The 19,036-nt window shown below is 37.1% G+C and overlaps 1 protein-coding gene across 1 annotated transcript in view; it reads right to left on the bottom strand.

The window, feature by feature from the left end:
- LOC149903721 (uncharacterized) overlaps positions 1-15,089 on the bottom strand; it is a 49,202-nt gene extending 34,113 nt beyond the window's left edge. The window contains exons 1-4 of the mRNA XM_090107635.1: positions 14,521-15,089; positions 14,303-14,434; positions 14,092-14,214; positions 1,791-2,078 (exon numbers count right to left, since the gene is read on the bottom strand). Coding sequence (XP_089963761.1) covers positions 1,791-2,078; positions 14,092-14,214; positions 14,303-14,434; positions 14,521-15,089 — 1,112 coding nt within the window. The remainder of the gene's footprint in view (positions 1-1,790; positions 2,079-14,091; positions 14,215-14,302; positions 14,435-14,520) is intronic.
- Positions 15,090-19,036: the final 3,947 nt, after the last annotated feature.

Genomic DNA, 19,036 nt, shown 5'->3' with positions numbered 1-19,036 from the left:
TCTAATTGAATAAATGAATGTTTGAGTTTGAGTTTAAACAAAAGTTACAATGGTGGGCAAAATTACCCAATAATGTAGTGATTTACCTGTATTGTTTGACAACATTGCCCACCATCAAAGAAAACTTAGGGTTGGCACATTTCATATTACCACATAATTTGATATTTAATAATATTTATACTTCTTTTCGGTTAATTTCGGAAAAAAAAATAACTTAATTTGGTATCCTGGCAAGAACCATCTATACTATAATATTATAAACAGGAAAAGTTTGTAAGTATGTATGTATGTATGTATGGTTTTCACGCAAAAACTACTGGACCGATTTCAAAAATTCTTTCACCATTAGAAAGCTGCATCTTTACTGAGCAACATAGGCTTTATTGCATTTTCAAAAAAATTAGAGATCCTTACCAAAAATGCAATAATGTAACCCAAGGTGTAAAAAAATCCTCAATAAAACTTCTGTCATCGCGTACGCTGCGGAATCTTTTGAAGATAGAACAAAAAAATGTTCTACGGTATTATAGAATGGATCAATATCTACAAGAAAGTCCGCGATACCATATGTCCATCTTCAGTAGTTATGTTACTACAACAACTTTTTTACGTTTTCAAAGTAAATAGAAGTACCGACAGTAATCAAACCATGTTATCCATACACATATATTAATCCTTATCCCATTAAATGATGTTTTATTATAGACTGTTTCAATACCAGCAAAATACTTTTTAAACGAAAAGAATTGGATATTCCATTCAAAAGATAAAACGAATTTTTCAATCTACAGAAAATAGTAGGTATACTGTTCGAGCAGGCCGTAGTGCGGGGGGTCGCGGAAGATTTCTAACAAATACCCGCGGCCCCATCATTAAAGCGGCTCGACGGAACACAGTGGGGTTTTAGTCGGTAAGAATCCGACATAACCCACGGCTCCTTCCCCGGAGGCCGTGGGTATCTATGAAAGATTTCCCCACTTAAACAAAAAAAAAAGGCCGTAGTGCGGGACGGGGTAAAGGAGATTTTCATGTGATTAAAAATTAAACCTATAGTCCGACCTATAGTAGACTTTTCACTGTAACGATATCGCTATCAATGCGGGTGAAACCGCAGGGCATTGCTAGTGGTAAATAAAGTTACATCACTGAATTTTAAACACAACTTCAATGTTTATTTTTATTAAATAGACACTGAACAATATTCTGCTTTGCCTTTTTTATCTTTTTATTGCCTACAACATAATCCTACTACGAAATGTTTGCAGTAAAAGAAATCTATAGTCATGCTCATTTCACTAAGATGTACCGACGCTAGGCTTTTTGGAAAAGCGAAATGCGATTTGTATGAAACAGAGAAAAAATACCTGGGTAACTTTGCCCAGCAACTTAAGTCGGGAACCTTTCATGAAACTGCTTTAATTTTTAAAGTAAACAACATCTTTCCAACATTTTTGAATTGGACTTTAATATAATCTGGCTAGAGGTCATATTTACGTCAAAAATCAACGTGGGCAATGTTGGCAAAAAGTGCAGATAACATTGCCCGCCCTCAAAAACAGACAAAGAATGAATAAAATGTTGAAGAATAATGAAATTTGCTACAACAATAATTATATGCACACGTTCTAAGAAAAACTTATGCTAACAGAAAATACTAACGTTTCCATAGAAATTTTTTGCAATAATTGAAATTATTAAAAAAAAGTGAGCAATGTTGGCATATTTCACGGGTCCACATTGTTTCGGTTCAAAATGCAATTGTAATAATAAGAGTTATGTAATAAGGTTACCTCGCGTAGTCGAGCGAGTCGGAGTCAGCGAAGATGACGTCGACGTCGAGCTCGAAGCCGCGCAGCGGCGCGTGCGGCGCGGCGGCGCGCGGCGGCGCGCTGAAGGGTGACGAGTGGAACGCCACCAGCATCTCGGGCCCGCGCGACGTCACGGGCGGCAGCCAGTCACCGCCGCAGTACTCCACCAGCACGGGGTCGTCCGTGGACGCGCCGTCGTAGAAGATCAGCCGGTCGCGCTCACCCGTGCACTCGCGCCACGCCCGCACCGCGCGCCCCGTCTTGTTCAGGCTGCAACCGCTACACGTTCACTTCCCCGCCCTGCCTCGCCTCTTTACAGACTACCGCCGTTAGGCCCTAACTCTGCTCTGGCGTTCAATTTTATTTGTATGGAGTTCCATACAAATAAAATTGGACATCTAGTTAGATGATGACCGTGGTTTCACTCGCGACGTAGCACACTCGACTCATTCATTCATTCATCAAATAATATAAGTCGCGAATCAGTTTTAATATGTGAAAGAATAACCACCATTATTTTCATCCAACCAGCCTCACAAACTATTGCACGTGTATAATTACGGTGTGTACACTGTTATACTACTATAATATATACTATTTTGTACTAGGCACTACTAGGTTTGGATAAGAGATGGTCCTCCTTCCTCTACACTCCATATATTTTATAATAGCTTTTCGCCCGCTTTGTTTAAAACCTCATAAATTATATACTAAAACCTTCCTCTTGAATCACTCTATCAATTATAAAGACGCATCAAAATCTGTTGCGTAATTTATACGTAGGAACATAGGGACAGAGAAAGTGACTTTGTTTTATACTATGTAGTGATGATAAGACCTACTTCTGACATAAGGTGCTAACATAACAAGTGAACAGAAAAATATGAAGGGTACTTTGGATTAAAATATTAACACCGATTGAATAAAAAAATATATATACTTACATATTATGTCTTCACATTTATTTATACACATAATATTATAACATATTAACAATATATGTATGGGACATGGGTTTAATATGGATTGCTGTGAAAGTATACAGGACATAATTACGACAAAAGTAAGTTTTCAGATTATATTTATACTTTTATATCGCCAAACAAAATAGGTTAAAGACCCTTGTGTTGAGAGTTTGGTGTCCGCCAGTCTACATTTTAATGTCGATTTTATTTATGATATTTAACACTTTTTAAGATATTTTAAACGTTTATATGCAGTTTTTATTTTAGGCTTCTAATGTTATAAACTCCTGTAATTCTTACTTCATGGTTGTAGTATTGGAACATTTACTACAAGATACACTATAAATAAATATAATGAACTATGGAAAAAAAATAATAAATGTTATTTGGGTTTCCCAGACATGTGACATAATAGACCAGGGCCGATAATTTTTGAAACAAAAAAAATAGGTAACACAGTAGGATGAAACCCGTTAGAAAAGGAGGGGAATATGATAAAAATTAAAGGTAAAATAAATTACAGTCAATCCGAGTTCGGGAAGTGGGAGGGGGGAGCTTTTAAGGCTAAAAAATGATTTCTCTTGATTTCCAACAAAACTACAAGTCCTATGGAAAAAAGTTCAAAGGCAAATTTGTAGGTAATAAAAAGTTTTACAACTTTTGTATTAACAATTTTTTCTCATAACCTCAAAATTTAGGTGAAAAATTCAAAAAACCAAGTTTTTGGTTTTTTATTTATATCTTTTTCAAAAAAAAAAAATTTTCTACGAAATTTGGTGAAACTTACCTTATTACGTCCCAAATACACTGTAATTTATTTGATTGAAAATATTTATTTTTTCGCCTTATTTCAACTTAATACCAAAAAAACAACCTAATTTTCAATCGAAAATTCTGACGTCACAATATCAGCTTTTTTCAAAAATTTTGGGGGCTTTTTGTTCGTTAAAATATCTACTTTCTGACGGTGTAAAATATAATATAACATTACCATAGGAAATTTACACAGAAAATGAATACAAACAGTGTGATAATGAGCTTTTACTAAGTCAGGCAAATTTCTCAAATGACCTGAAATGTTTTTATCGACATCATTTTGTTTATGAACATGCTGTCAAATGTTAGCTGTGGTATCCTTACTTTGATCAGATGAAATGTTTTCTTTTGAAATGTTACCGAAAAGCCGATACAAGAGAAAATATAGAGTTCGTTTAAATATAGATTTTTTTTAGGTTTTTATCATTTTGGAAGGGATTGGCCCTGGTCTAATAGGTACTCTATTGTTTATATTATTGTCGTAAGTATTTTTTTATTATTTTTTACTACCTACATAATACATTACACTTTAACCAAAGATAATAAAACCACTATTTACACGGAAAACTCAAATAAAACAAAAAAGAAAGGTCATTAGGCATAATCGACCTCGGTAATGAATTTCTGCGTATCTACCAGAAACCAAAATATAATATGTATACATTATCGAACTTGGTCTTACTTATCATTCCGTATAATTATTTATGTTCTAGGTTATCTAGGCGATGAGAGTAAATGCAAATTGATGTCTAGTTTTTGCCATGGGCAGCAAGAAGTAACCATGCCTGGCGCACCAGAGATACTTTTAAAATATGATCTTAAAATTGATTTAGATCTAAGATCTTGCAGAATATAAATATAGTCATGTAAAATTAATTTTTGTTTTTATCTCCATTTCATTTACTTATAAACGAACATGCTTAATATCAATCGAATCTACAAGAATATTGACTTGTATATTGTATTGCCCTGAACAGTATGCCTACAGTAGACCCGCGGTATTCCGACAATCGTTTTGCAAGGCCCTGTCGAAGTATCGAATTTGACGGATTATAGGGTGCTGTCTAGAGATCCCCTATAGCCCGGATGTTTTTACGCAGGAGTAACTACCTTGTAATTCGACAAATTACGGGCCTCATGATAAGGTGTTATAGGTAGTTCTGTTTCAGAAGTAGGTACAAATCATGCTTCATTGTGTACCATTTTGGAATTAATACAATATCTTCGAGTAGAGCACAATAGTGGTGGCACGTTTTGTTTGTACTGGTTGTACACTGATCAATCATGCATTATCGACGTAAAATTAAAAAAAAAATAGGGTTTCAGCAATTATGATCATTACAGGGGGCGACGGATAGGCCAGGGGCCGGTGTAAGGCGGGTCTACTGTATTATGAATTAGGTACATTTTATAAGTATGTTTTTCAAAGACTGCAGAGAACAAAATACTTTGACGAGAAAAAGTCCAATTTTTTTGTGAACGTCGCGGGTCAAATGGATTTTTTCTCGTCAAAGTATTTTGTTCAAGAAATGTAAACAAACACGATTAAGTATAATATAAATAATGATTTATGGCTGATTTACGCTACACCGACGTCCGGGGCGCGAATCTACAAAGCCTGTGAGTCACAAATCGGACTCCAAATAGATGAGCTTTTGTTTATGCATATTATTACTCTACAAAACCTAAACTATGTCAGTAAAAAAGTGACTCAAATGGATTAGCTTTTGTAGAGATATCTTCAAATATTACATACGAACAAAACCTAGTAGAGTAGTCTTACCGCTATAATAGATTAATATCGGTATTTGTTGCTGCAATGTTAGAATGAATTTATCTAACAAAGCCTATGTGGCGAGGCGATTTCGGTCAATTTTTATACTTCATCACTACATAGTATAAAACAAAGTCGCTTTCTCTGTCCCTATGTCCCTTTGTACGCTTAAATCTTTGAAACTACGCAACGGATTTTGATGCGGTTTTTTAATAGATAGAGTGATTCAAGAGGAAGGTTTATATGTATAATAACATCCATTAAATAGTGGAGAAGTACTGTTATTTTTGAGGTTTCTAATGTGATGTCGTAAAAAATTACATTTTTTCCGCTTACATTGCAAACGCAGGCTGAACCCTACGAGTTTTATCAAAATAATGTACTAAGTATTATACACATTGAAAAGGTCTACAGAAAAGTCCGCGATGGTATATGTCTATCTCTTATGGATAACCCACAATAACTTTTTTTGTCATTAACTTTTTACGACAAATAATGGCTAATTTTCGAAGCGATTTTAACCAATACAGCATAAATCCTTAACCAATTAAATACCATAAATACATTGTTCATTTAATATAGATCTATATGGCCCTTTACACCGTATGATTTAAGTGAATATTTACAAATATAAAATTGCGGGACGTAGCGTTTGCGGCGGTACCTACCGCCTGGCTATATATTTTTTACCCGTGCGAAGCCGGAGCGAGCCGCTATGTTTTTAATAAAAACATAGCGGCTCGCTCCCTAGTTTTTATATATGTGTTACCGGAAATGTATGTAATCCGTCATTGTATACAATTTCTAGGAAATGTATACAATTCCTAAAATCGCACGGAAATGTGTGAAATAAATTATTTTATACACATTTCCTAGGAAATCTATACATTTCCTAAACAGCTATCGGAAATGTAAAACATTTAAGATATTGATATGTCGCACGCAAATTTTATATAATCTGGCCGTTTACAAACGGTCGGCATTTTGTAGTAACTATGCCGATAATTCGTAATCAGAAATTTTTGGTTTGGATAAGGGGGTGGGTTAGGTTAGGTTCGTGTTTTTTAAAACTACACAGAAACAGGAGCCCCACGAAGTGGGGCTCCGTCGGCTCGCGACCGTCTTTTTGTAGAATTTTGGAAAAAGACGAATTTTCGGCATATTAAAACAGCTAGCCGTAATGTAATACGGCGGATTATACAATCCGACTGCGCCAAATATACGCGGGAACAGCGGAACGAGGGGACTGATTACTTGCCAAATGAAAATTTGATTTTATAAGAATAAATATAAGTTGATTTTGTGATATTTACGTTAAAAGTTAGATAGTTGATTTTTAAAATGTTCATTAAACACTTGACCGTAATTTGAAGCTTACTTCATTGGAGAAGGCACCTAGCTTTTTCCGCCTATTTTTCCCTCTCTTTCCGTTGTATATATGCTATCTCTCTCGCACACCTCTCCACCAGGTGGCGGGGCGCACGATAATGTCGGGCGCTGGATGTTTTTCATTGGCGTCTAGCTTCCGCCGCGAGAAGGTTGTCTACAAGACTACAACCTTGGTGCTATTAAGTATTAAGTATTGCTTAAAGCAAGTGCTAAAAGTGTATCCCGTCGGATCGGTACAGTGAGTTATTTTTACATCTATTCTAATAATATTTTACTTAAAAATGAGTAAAAATCTTTAAAGTCAACGGTATAATCGTTGGACTTTATTTAAAATGCTGAGGTTTTTAATGAATCCTTCAGCAATAGTTTATTTTTCAATATGCTTAAATACTTAATAGCATGAATAAAGATATTTAAAATTAACGATACAACCGTTACATTTTACTTAAAATAGTAACTTTTCTTTTGAAATATTTCATTATGCAATATGTACTAATTAATATTTGAATTTTTAATACTGTGAGTAAAGCTATTTTAACGGTGTTACCGTTCGGCTTTACTCGAATCGTTAATATTACTTTTGTGATTATTTGATATTACTAGATATATCAAATACCCTCTCTTGTATATAGATATTTTTAATATTTTATTTCATTTTTAATAATGTGTTTTTATTACAAGGGTACAAGTGAATTTTTCGTGGAAAAATTACAATTAATACTTAGTATGGATATGAGCCAACTCAAAGCTTTACAGGCATACAATCCATTGCTACGACTTTATTACATTGTCGTTATCGCTAGGAACGGTTCGGAATTCCTATCATAGTTTATTACTAAAAATTATCGAACGAGATGAGTCAGCTCCAAGAAGTCACGACATGTCAGAACATGTTGTGATATTATTTTATAAATCGTACGGGAGTTACCGCTCAACTGAATAATGATGGAATTCGCTCATGTATAGTAGATACGTACCATGAATGTTCCACACATTCAAAACTATCCGTAGTCTATACGTGTCCTTTTATGAGTATTATTCTGATCCGTTTTTATGTGAAAATAGACATATTACACACGGCTAATTTGATTGAAAATTACGTTTCCTATGTTCAAATGATGCAACTTTTTTGTTAAAACGAGTAAGTACCAAAATTTTACAATTAAATTCTTTGGTTTACTGAACTTGTGCTGAAAGGGTTATCGTATAATAATTATCGAGATATCTTAATATAAATTAGATTTAGATACACTTATTTCAAAGGATTTACAATTCACTTCTAACGTTTTAGAATAATATTATAAACTTGTACACCTTGACAAAAAGTAAAAAATTGCGGGTGAGTGGAGATTATTTTGTGCAATTAAATATCGTCCTACGACGGTATGGTTGCGTTCGTAAGGAATGTTAACGGATATAAAGCAACTAAATGTTACATCGATTGCATGAACAAAAATAAATATGAATCGAAGTTCATTTTAAAATTTAGTGAATTGATTTGAATTATGAATTTATTAAATGTCGCTAACATTGGAAAATAAGTTAAAGGACCTTGTTAATTGCTATATTATTTAAATGATTATTTACTGCTATTTTTATATTAGCACTAAGGTGTATTCTTGCTCGAAGCAGAATACATAAATGTGGCCACTACTCCTCGCAGGGGTTAGCCAGGTCAAATTCACCCTCGCAGGGTGTCTCTTAAGCATTTTTTGGCAGGCCCTACTTATTTCTAGTTACAAACATCCCTCGCGCAGCTGTCGCTCGCAGGGAAATGGTGCAAATATATATCGGCCCTCGCGGGGCTTTGATTACAATCGTCCCTCACGGAAAAGATGGTGCGAATATATATCAGCCCTCGCGGGGCTTTGATTACAACCGTCCCACATGGAGAAATGGTGCAAATATATATCAGCCCTCGCGGGGCTTTGATTACAACAGTACCTCACGGAGACATGGTGCAAATATATATCAGCCTTCGCGGGGCTTTGATAACAACCGTCCCCACGGGGAAATGGTGCAAATATATATCAGCCCTCGCGGGGCTTTAATGGCGATTGGTGCAAATATACAAAGGATTGATCATTAAAATGATCATAGATATTTGCTTTTGTCAACGAGGACCCACGAAAGAAGTTTTGGATATGACCGTATCGGATCTTCACTCTTCTAAGGTAGGTAGAAAAAGGTTTTGAAATCTACTTCACAGTGGGCAGTATAGTAAATGACCTAATAAATACAATAAAGGTTAGATACGTCAAATAATGGGCGCATGAAATTGATACTTCGTATCCTAAAAGTTTACGCTTCAGGAATCAGGAAACCACCATTGGTTTACCAATTATGGAAATTGGAATTGAACAAATTGTATTTACCAATGCAAAGCCTAATCACAACAAAGGAAGGCGAGTCGGATCAAATATCATCTTGCAGATGATTTGTGGCGGTGGTTTCGAGGATTGTCACCAAGCCTTGTGTCAACGGTATGTTTGGTATCGTAATTAAATGGCACTAGCCGACCAGTTTTCATATACAAACATCGGAAGAGATTTTTTAATCGCAAAGCGATTGAATGTAACAAATGACGATTGATTACGTATAGTTGACCTCTCATAGGCCTATTTTAGTTGCCCGGTCTTGTAGGCAATTTATTTGACTCGTTTTTCAACCCATTTGACCTCATTATTGCACCCATGAGATTTTTCTTCGGGGCTCAAACAATAAATCGCTGAGGGATTAGGATAATCGTTTGTTAGACAAGTTTTTTTGTCATCCCACCAGGATTATTATATTGTATAATAAAGTTATATACAACTATTAACGTAAAACGTTTAAGTACTCAACGAATGCTGAGAATACTGACTGTTGAGTTACATAGGATAGAGGATAAATAACGGAAAGTCAATCTTTCCAAACAAAAGCCTCTTATTATTAGATATTACTTGGAACCCCTACCCTTAACGAGAAAGCTCTGCCAAATGACTTCTCATTTCTTTGCTTTGAGGGGGGGGGGGGGCAATAAATGAAATGTACAGGCTATACGGCTTTTAAAATATAAATAAGTCTGGTAAGCGAACTAAACTTTGCTGGTTTAGTTCTTGCTATATCGCTATCCGTGCCTGCTTCTCGTGTTAACGGGTGAATTAAGTTTATTAATAGTCATAAATGCAATGCTATTCAGAGGATATACTGCATTTAAAACATGACAAAGTCTGGTAAGCGAACTAAACTTTGCTAGTTTAGTTCTTGCTATATCGCTGTCCGTGGCTGCCTCGCGTGTTTACGGATGAATAAAGTAATGTCCTGTCTTCGCATCCACAGCTAACTGTCCTATACTGTCATAATCTTAACACAGATTCATTCGACATAGCTCCCCACGAGCTCAGTTCTTCATTTTTGCACTCGCACAACTGTGGACAACACAAGAGCAATGCCTCCATTGGTAGCAGTTACAATCAAGGGATAACTAACCTTAGGCTAGCCATATTACGGATGTTGGAACAACCGACTATATTCAGGGCAATTTTCTTTGTTCAGTGTAACGTTTAGACTGTCGTAGCATTCCTACGGAACAAAGATGGGATCAGATCTGCATCCTTAATGCAGTTAATCGAAAGGAGATACTTTCAGACGACGATAGTATTCAAAACCCACCATATTCCTTAACATAATAATGCATAGTTAAGCTTATAATCTCTCTTGCCATTATCCTGCAGCAGAATTCCTTGGCGATAATTTATCCTCGTTAGAACGAGCGAGGGTTGTTACGATAATATGAGAAATCCTAGTCAGTTAGAGACCTGAACGACGCGATAGAGTACCGCTATTTCAGTAGTAGTAACACCTAGAAGGGTGAAGGTATTCTGGAAAGCGGAACTGAAGGCCCGGTCAGCAGCATCAGCCACCTAATAGACAGTGTTCAGTGCTGCACCACTATAATCTGCAAAATGACTCTGACGGTATGAAAATGAGGAGTACATTTTCAAAATATCAAATGATATAGTTGGAATAAAAATCCTATTTGCCTCCGTCTATCCAAAAGACATACGGAGTAGCTAGTAGTAGTTGGTTGAATTAGAATAAAGTAACTATAGTTAAAATCCTTTGTTACTGACTGGATAAATTTGGCTCTTTTCCTATATGACGTTCATATAGCTGTTGACTGCCTAGTGTTGTGCACAAACACTATTATTATAAACTAGCGGTCCGCCCCGGCTTCGCTCGTGGTACTTACGTTTTCTCTACATAAAAACCATCCTCGTACTTCAAGGAATATGAATTATCGAAATCGGTTCAGCCGTTCTCGAGTTATGCGCTTACCAACACATTTTGCGATTCATTTTTATATATAAGAAGATAAGTCACGTTATGTAGTCCCGAGGCTTTCGGTATATAAGTTCTGATGTAAATCATAATTACCTATATCTTAAAACCGAATTGATTAAAAGTAACGTACTTGGCTGTAGTAATTGCAGTTTTGGGACACAGATAAGCTCCTTATCATTTTAGTCTCTTAAGTTCAGTATATTTGTTTCCAGTACAGAGTTTATGACCTATCAGTTTTAAATAAATAATTCATGCATTGTACTGAAAGTACTAGCCATGTTTAGATTATGATTGGTGGCGTTGACTCTAAACATTAATAGATACCGCACGTTTTGGTTGGATGTTAACAATCTGTATTATAATTAAACCGTTTACCTGTTTTGATATTTTATTGCCTTATTCAAGGGGTGACCTTTTAAATTTATTTCTGACCCCAAAAGTAAGGACCAAGTTCTCTTCTTGTCCGCTTGTAGCAGGTTGGGTTAAAACTGTGTGAGTTGAGACAGGTGGTAATTTTATGTTAAGATGATTCAATGTGCTTCTGCAGAGTTCTAATTGAATAAATAAAGGTTTGAGTTTGAGGTATTTTTGCCTCGTCGGGATCAGCTTTTGCTTCATTTTGTAAGTAACATCTTAATGCTTAATTGAAAGTTGTTACTGGCGCTTTCGCAGATTTACTCTAAAGATAGTGGAAATTGTAGTAACTTTAACTTTTCAAGCCCAAAAGGTTAACTATTATACACTTGAACCAATCTCATAAGTTCTAATACTTTTAATCATTATGATTAACTTTTTGGTTCTTATTTGATTAACTTTTCATCTGGGATTGTTAATATATTATATAATATAAAAATTTTTGTGATTTATTGGTAGGTATACTATCTGCACACCTTACTCTTTCAAATAAAGAAATAAGTAATTACTTATGTATTCAAATTCACATTGGCGTCCATATATTGTACACCAGGTGGGTAACAAACAGGTCTCAATGAAGTAAGCTTCAAATTACGGTCAAGTGTTTAATAGCTGTGTTTTACCTGAAAATAAAACACATATTAAATACTTACCTATATTTGAAGCTTACACTTAACGTCCACCTGTTGTGGATTTCGACTCAATGAAAAACATCCAGCGCCCGACATTATCGTGCGCCCCGCCACCTGGTGGAGAGGTGTGCGAGAGAGATAGCATATATACAACGGAAAGAGAGGGAAAAATAGGCGGAAAAAGCTAGGTGCCTTCTCCAATGAAGTAAGCTTCAAATATAGGTAAGTATTTAATATGTGTTTTATTTTCAGGTAAAACACAGCTATTAGTAAGATAATAATATGAACATAATATTATTACAATTTTACGGTATGACTGTTACCCGATTGTATCAATAAGAGCTATAAGGCTTTGTGACAGCCTTATCCTATCTAAGTTTAATTATATGGATGTGGTATATGGTAGGCGGATTTTGAAGCGAACGAAATGAGCAATACAGCGCGTACAAAACGCATGTGCCCGTTTCTGTTTTAACATTCCTCCACGGGAGCACATTACGCCATTTTTAAATAAAGCCTGTTTGTTAAATATGGAAAATCGACGACGACTCCATTTCGCCACGTTCCTTTTTGATATTATTAAGTTTGAGTCCCCCAAATACCTTTTTCAAAAGTTGGTTTGGATGGGAGATCATCAGGCAGCGTACAAAACGAGACAAGCAGCGACTAAACTGATGATTCCTAAACACCACTCTGCCAGTTTCCGAGGTAGCTTCAAATACAGTGCCACTAAGTGTTGGAACAATTTACCACCGCCGCTGCCTAGCCTCCGCGCGGTTGAGAACTTTAAAAAAAAATACACTGTTATATTACTTGAGAAACAGATCCAACCTTAGTGGCTACTGCAGGTGATGATAATTGGATAAATATAATAAATAGTATCTGTCTCCATCTAATATTTGTAAATCTATCAAATGTATAATATGGAATATAATATGTTAACTAAACTTACCTTTATCTATTTATACACATATTTATTCTACACATACTTACATCATATTTATTCTATCAATTTGGTATAATTCTGCACACAGACGTATTATTTTTGTTTGGTCTAATTGTTTATATTTTATTACTGCTATTAATTTATTTCTATATTTTACTGTTGGAATGGAGGTCACTCTAATTGCAACAACGTTTAGGGGCCACTAAAAACCAGCGCTGTGCGTACACTTGTGTCGTACAGTATTTTGCTGAGTTGGTCACCCTTTTTCGAGGACACACTACCGTGCAAATTGTTTTATTTATTTTTTTCTCTTTTTAAATTTACTTTTATTTTATTTTTTGCTGTTTTGTTTATTATGTTTTAAGATTTTGTTTATTATGTCCTTGAAATAAATGTATTTTCTTTCTTTCTTCTTTCTATAATAAAAAAAATAACAACGTGTTTTATTACAGAAAGCATTTACTTTACACATTTCCTAATACGATATTGGAATTGTATACAATTCCTAGGAAGATTATACATTTCCTAGGATATGCATGTATTAAATAGTTTTTTTATACAATATTTTATACATTTCCTAAATGGTATCGGAATTGTACACATTTCCTAGGAATTGTATACAATTCCTTGATTTCATACATTTCCGGTAACATATGTACAACGTTCACAGTTTTTCTGTAGTGTACTTAGTATCAGCATTGCACCCGTGCGAAGCCGGGGCGGGTCGCTAGTAAATAGATATACAAAGGCTATATATATCATTAGAGTGAAAGTGGAAACTGAATTGGCTTAGCTTTTGTTTGTAGAAAACTTAACGAAACACTAAGCGACTTTAAGGTGATTCCCACTCAAAAAACATTTACCATGTAAGTTTTAACCACTGACATAGATAATTTAGTGCTGGGTCCCGGACGGGGCACGTCTTTGAAATGACCATGGATATTGTTTGGTACGGCCGCGGACACGGTGTAGCTTGAATCATCCTTAAATATTTACATATATTTAAATCAATTAATGTTACCTGGCCATAGATATGGATCGCTTGATCTGCATCTTGTGCGAGTGCTCCTGGTGCACGGAGATCATGGCGTGCTTGCACGTCGGGATGTCCTTCTGGCGCAGGCTCCAGTAGCACGTCACGTTCCTGCGGCATTTAGTATCGTGTCACACGTCCGTCGGTACACCGTCGCCGTCATTATATTTACATTCTTTTCATTACGACTAGTGCTGACCTAGGATACATGCCAGGGTAGTTCGGACTCTGCAGTCGGCAGGGCTTGCGGTGGCACTCTTCGTACGTGCGGGTGCAGTACGTGCCCGGCGACACCGCGCCGCGCTCCAGCGGGGCCTCCAGCGCGCCGAACCTGCACAGAGCGGGGTGGCGCGTGTCACCGGCGGTCGCAGGGTATGAACGCTCGCGTCGCGAGTTCATATCTAACGACCGCCTCACCTAACTATAGCATCCCGTTGCGCTAGGAATTTGTATCTCAACTTAAACCCGAACGGTTCTCCCAGGCGCGCTCGAAACAGCTTAACCGAGACGGTGACCGTCGCCGTTTCGCTGTAATAGAGCGCGACGCCCTCGGCCGCGCCGCACCAAGAGCCGCCGGTGAAGGGTCGGCCCAACTCCGACAGCTGCATGTAGCCGTCCGGGCAGCCGTCGAGTGCGCCCGCCTCGTAGCGCCCCACGCGGAAGTCGTCGAAGGCCAGCTGCACGAGGTCGCCGTGGGTGCCGCCGCCCGCCGTGAACGTGAGGTGGCAGAGGAAGGGCGCGCGCGGGCTGCCCCGCACGGCCACGCCGTACGCCACACCAACGCGGCCGTAGTACGTGCGGTTGCACACGGAGCAGTGCACGGGCTCGTCGCTGCCGTCCGCGCACTGCGCCTCGCCGTCGCAGTACGCGTCCAGACGCACGCACGCGCCGCTCCGGCACGCGAACTCCGCCACGCCGCAGCCGCCGGCCGCGCCGCGAGTCGCCGCCGCCACGAGCAGCGCCAGCGCCGCCGCGCGCCAGCACATCGCACTGACCCCGGGCCCCGAGCCGTCAGCCCTCGCGCTCGAACGTCCTACTCGCCCTTACCCGGCACATAGTTTATGGTCGTGGAACTTAATTGTATAGTATTTATCTTCTACATTCGCTTAAACGTTAAGTATTCAACGATATCCAGATATGGCGCGAAGTAAATTCCAAATTGCATGTGCGAATGTCGGTTGTTATTTGCGACATTTTGAAATCGTATAAATTCGATGTAGTCGTTCACTAGCACAGGCTCGTTCGCAGTAGGGTACTGATTAAGAACTCTCTCACATACACACACAAACACAAACACGCACGGTTCGAACGAGAATAGCGGCAGACGCGGAGCGAGTGTCGGAGACGGGCGCGTGATGTAACGCCGCAGCACACTGCAGCGCGGCGCGGAGCGAGTGCCGGTAGGGCGCGGGCGGCGGGCGCGGGGCGCGGGGCGGGCGGCGCGCGCACGGCCGGCCGCCGCGGAGGCGCGCGGCTGAGCGCTGCGCTGTGCCGGCGCTGCGAGCGGCCGATTGATCCGGCGACTTGTGAGACCGTGACGCGCTCGCTACGCGCTAATCTTGATGCACCACGGTCTACGCTTGCATCTCCTCGAGCCACTGACCACCGGTCACCATCTCTCTGACCGACACGCATCACCTGGATTCTTTGTGTTAAAATTGTATTATATTCCAACGGATCTTTATCATTCTTAATATGTAAATAAACGTGGACGTATTTTTCTAAAAAAGATTTTAGCAGGAGCACTTAAATCTTGCTAATTTATCCGGCTTATCGTTGCCTATAGTTCGTATGAGATGGAATCCACTGCAAAATCAGCTTACAGACGACCGGTAACTGGCAAGTTGTGAACGAGTTTAGAAAAGTCAATAAAATTCTTAAGGACGCTGTCACAAATCTGCGTTACTCAAATTTAGGTATTTAACGTCGCAACGTGGTTCGCGGGACATCGCGCTCACGTAAACATAGCGCAATCTATTTTATAGATCATCTTCATACTTGATATTATTATTTTTTTATATTTTTATTGAAATTGATTCCAGAAGATTACTGGGAACTTTAAAAATTCATTTTGGTACTTTTATTAGTTGGTACGATCCTTATAAGTATTTTAGTGTATTCAACCAACTTAAAAAAGTGTGACTATTTTACAACAATTTGAATATGAATTGTATTATTGTATACAATATCGAAGCTTTTTAAGAAATGTATTTAAAATACTTTTTTTAGAATTATTATCATATCTACATAATATTATGTTACCGGCAATATATTAAACCCGGCATTGTATGCAATTCTTAGTAAATGTATGTTATTCCGAGAAACAGTCGGAATGAAATAAATTAAATTCGTCACATTACCTATGGGCGTATTCAGAAAGAAAGCTTGAAACTTATAAGCGCTTATCGGCGCTTGTCATGTTCATATATTTTCCTGTCAGTGCTGGTAACCCGCGCAGGAAAATATATGAACATGACAAGCGCCGATAAGCGCTTATAAGTTTCAAGCTTTCTTTCTGAATACGCCCTATATCTTTAAAACTGAACTTTTCCTAAGTAGCAAACACATTTGCAAATGTGGGTGGTTTTTGGGGTAGCTATTAACCAATATGAGGTCAAAACTAAAATCCAAGATGGCGCCGACGAAAATTTGAAATCTTTTCGTCATGGGTGTCATTTTGAAGGAGTTGGAGTAGCTATTAATCAATATAAGGTCAAATCTAAAATCCAAAATGGCGCCGACGAAAATTTGACATAATTTCGTCATGGGTGTCCTTTTCATGGTTTTTGGGGTAGCTATTAACCAATACGAGGTCAAAACTGAAATCCAAGATGGCGCCGATAAAAATTTTACATATTTTCTAAATATACTCGAGACAAAATAATTATAGTGCGATACAGAAATAATAAAAATAAATTACCGCCATCTATTATCACCTTACTCAAGTAATATTAATTATATCGAACGATCTGTCGTGAACACTCCATTAAGCCATTTTTAAGACAGTACTATAGAAATGATGATTAAAAAAATTCTACATTAAATTAATTTTTATCTATTTATGCGTATTATTATGATTACCGATAGATATAATCACAGACTAATATAATGAAAATGTTTATATTTGGAAACAAGGCCATCTATGCGACGGATGAAAAACTTTAAATAAACGCAGCAGCACTCTGTGATTAAAGCCCACCCAAAAGGTCTGAGGTTCGAGCCCGGGTGGGCATGCTAATTATTATTTTTTAGTTTATCTGCGAATTATCGACATCTGATGATATTATAATTTATATACCCTATTTAGATGTATTGTGTGGATTCGTAGTGTTTTTATTTATCTTTTAGATACACTCAAGACATTTATTATTTAAAAATTAATTATAATTATTCTTTATTCTTGTAAATGACTTTCTTTATGCGTGTGGAGGATAGTAGTTATAAAAGGTAGTTAAAACTTATTTTTTTTACATTTCTATATTATTTTATATATAAAAATGAATCGCAAAATGTGTTGGTAAGCGCATCGAGAACGAGCTCGAGAACGGCTGAACCGATTTCGATAATAATTTTTTTATTATATTCCTTGAAGTACGAGGATGGTTTTTATGTAGAGAAAACGTAAATATGTACCACGGGCGAAGCCGGGGCGGACCGCTAGTAATATAATACATTTAACTACATAATAATATAACAAATTTAAAACAGCATTATTTTATTTTATAATATTTGTGTACGTTAAGTTTTTGTTGTTTTTACCCAAAATACTTCAAAGGTGGTGTTAGACAGGGTGTCTAAAATAAAAATAAAAGTAAATAACAAAATAACTTCATAATAATAATTATTGTTCAACCGTTTTATAGTGCGGATTAGCGTTAAAATCTTATCTCGTATATTTTATTAACCGTTTGATCAATTTCATTAAATTTGGTATGTATAGATGCGCATCAATAAGAACTTTTATTTGAAACTAATATTGTGAAAATGTATCAACCCGCTGAGGAGGAGTAGGGGAAAATCACTTCCAAAAGTGCTAAATCTCTCCCTCTAATAATTAATTAACCAGTTAATGAATATTATTGATTTTGGTGTTTACGGATGCGCAATAGCGAGATCTATCATTTGATAATAATTTCATGAGGATTTGCTTACCTGTTTAGGAGAAAATGAGGAAAATCACGTTGGGAGCCACCTCTCATATCTATTGAACTGGGCTATGCACCCCATTCAATTTGGTGTCCAGGGATGCGGCCCGAAAATTCTTTTCATTTGATACCAAATTTGCAAAAATCCGCCTAGCGGTTTAGGAGAAATCGGCAAAAAACGAAACGCAGCGCCCACCCACCCTCCCAGTCCACATCTCTTAGGCACATCAACTCGGTTTGCACAATTTTATACCTTTTTTTTTTAATTTTTTTTTTTAATAGAAAATGATAACTGAAGAGGAATATTTGAAAATTTTTGAAATTGGACTTCTACAAAAGGCTACAGGAATATTTTAAGTTCCTGTTTTTTTTTTTTTTTTTTTTTTAAGTTGTTATAGACAAACCTACCCAGGCCAGAAACCTAACCTAACCTAACCTAACTTTTATAAAAACCTAACCTAAACGAACCTAACTTTGACATTAACCTAACCTAAACTAACCTAACTTTTGTAGAAACCTAACCAAAACTAACCTAACTATTATAAAAAACACACCAATACTAACCTAACTTTTTAACAACCTAACCTATAACAACCTAACTATTATAGTAACCTCACCTACCCTAACCTAACTTTTGTAGAAACCTAACCAAAATTAACCTAACTATTATAGAAACCTCACCTGCACTAACCTAACTTTTTCAGCAACCTCACGTACACAAAACTAACTTTTGTAGAAACCTAACCAAAACTAACCTAACTATTATAGAAACCTCACCTAAACTAGGT

Source organism: Colias eurytheme, chromosome 12 (genome assembly GCF_061535395.1).
Source record: "Colias eurytheme isolate Ceu_HAF_F1 chromosome 12, ilColEury1 Martin Lab GWU primary, whole genome shotgun sequence".
Classification (NCBI taxonomy): Eukaryota; Metazoa; Arthropoda; class Insecta; order Lepidoptera; family Pieridae; genus Colias; species Colias eurytheme.
Note: the sequence above shows the minus strand (reverse complement) of the source record. Positions and strands in the feature narration are given on the sequence as shown.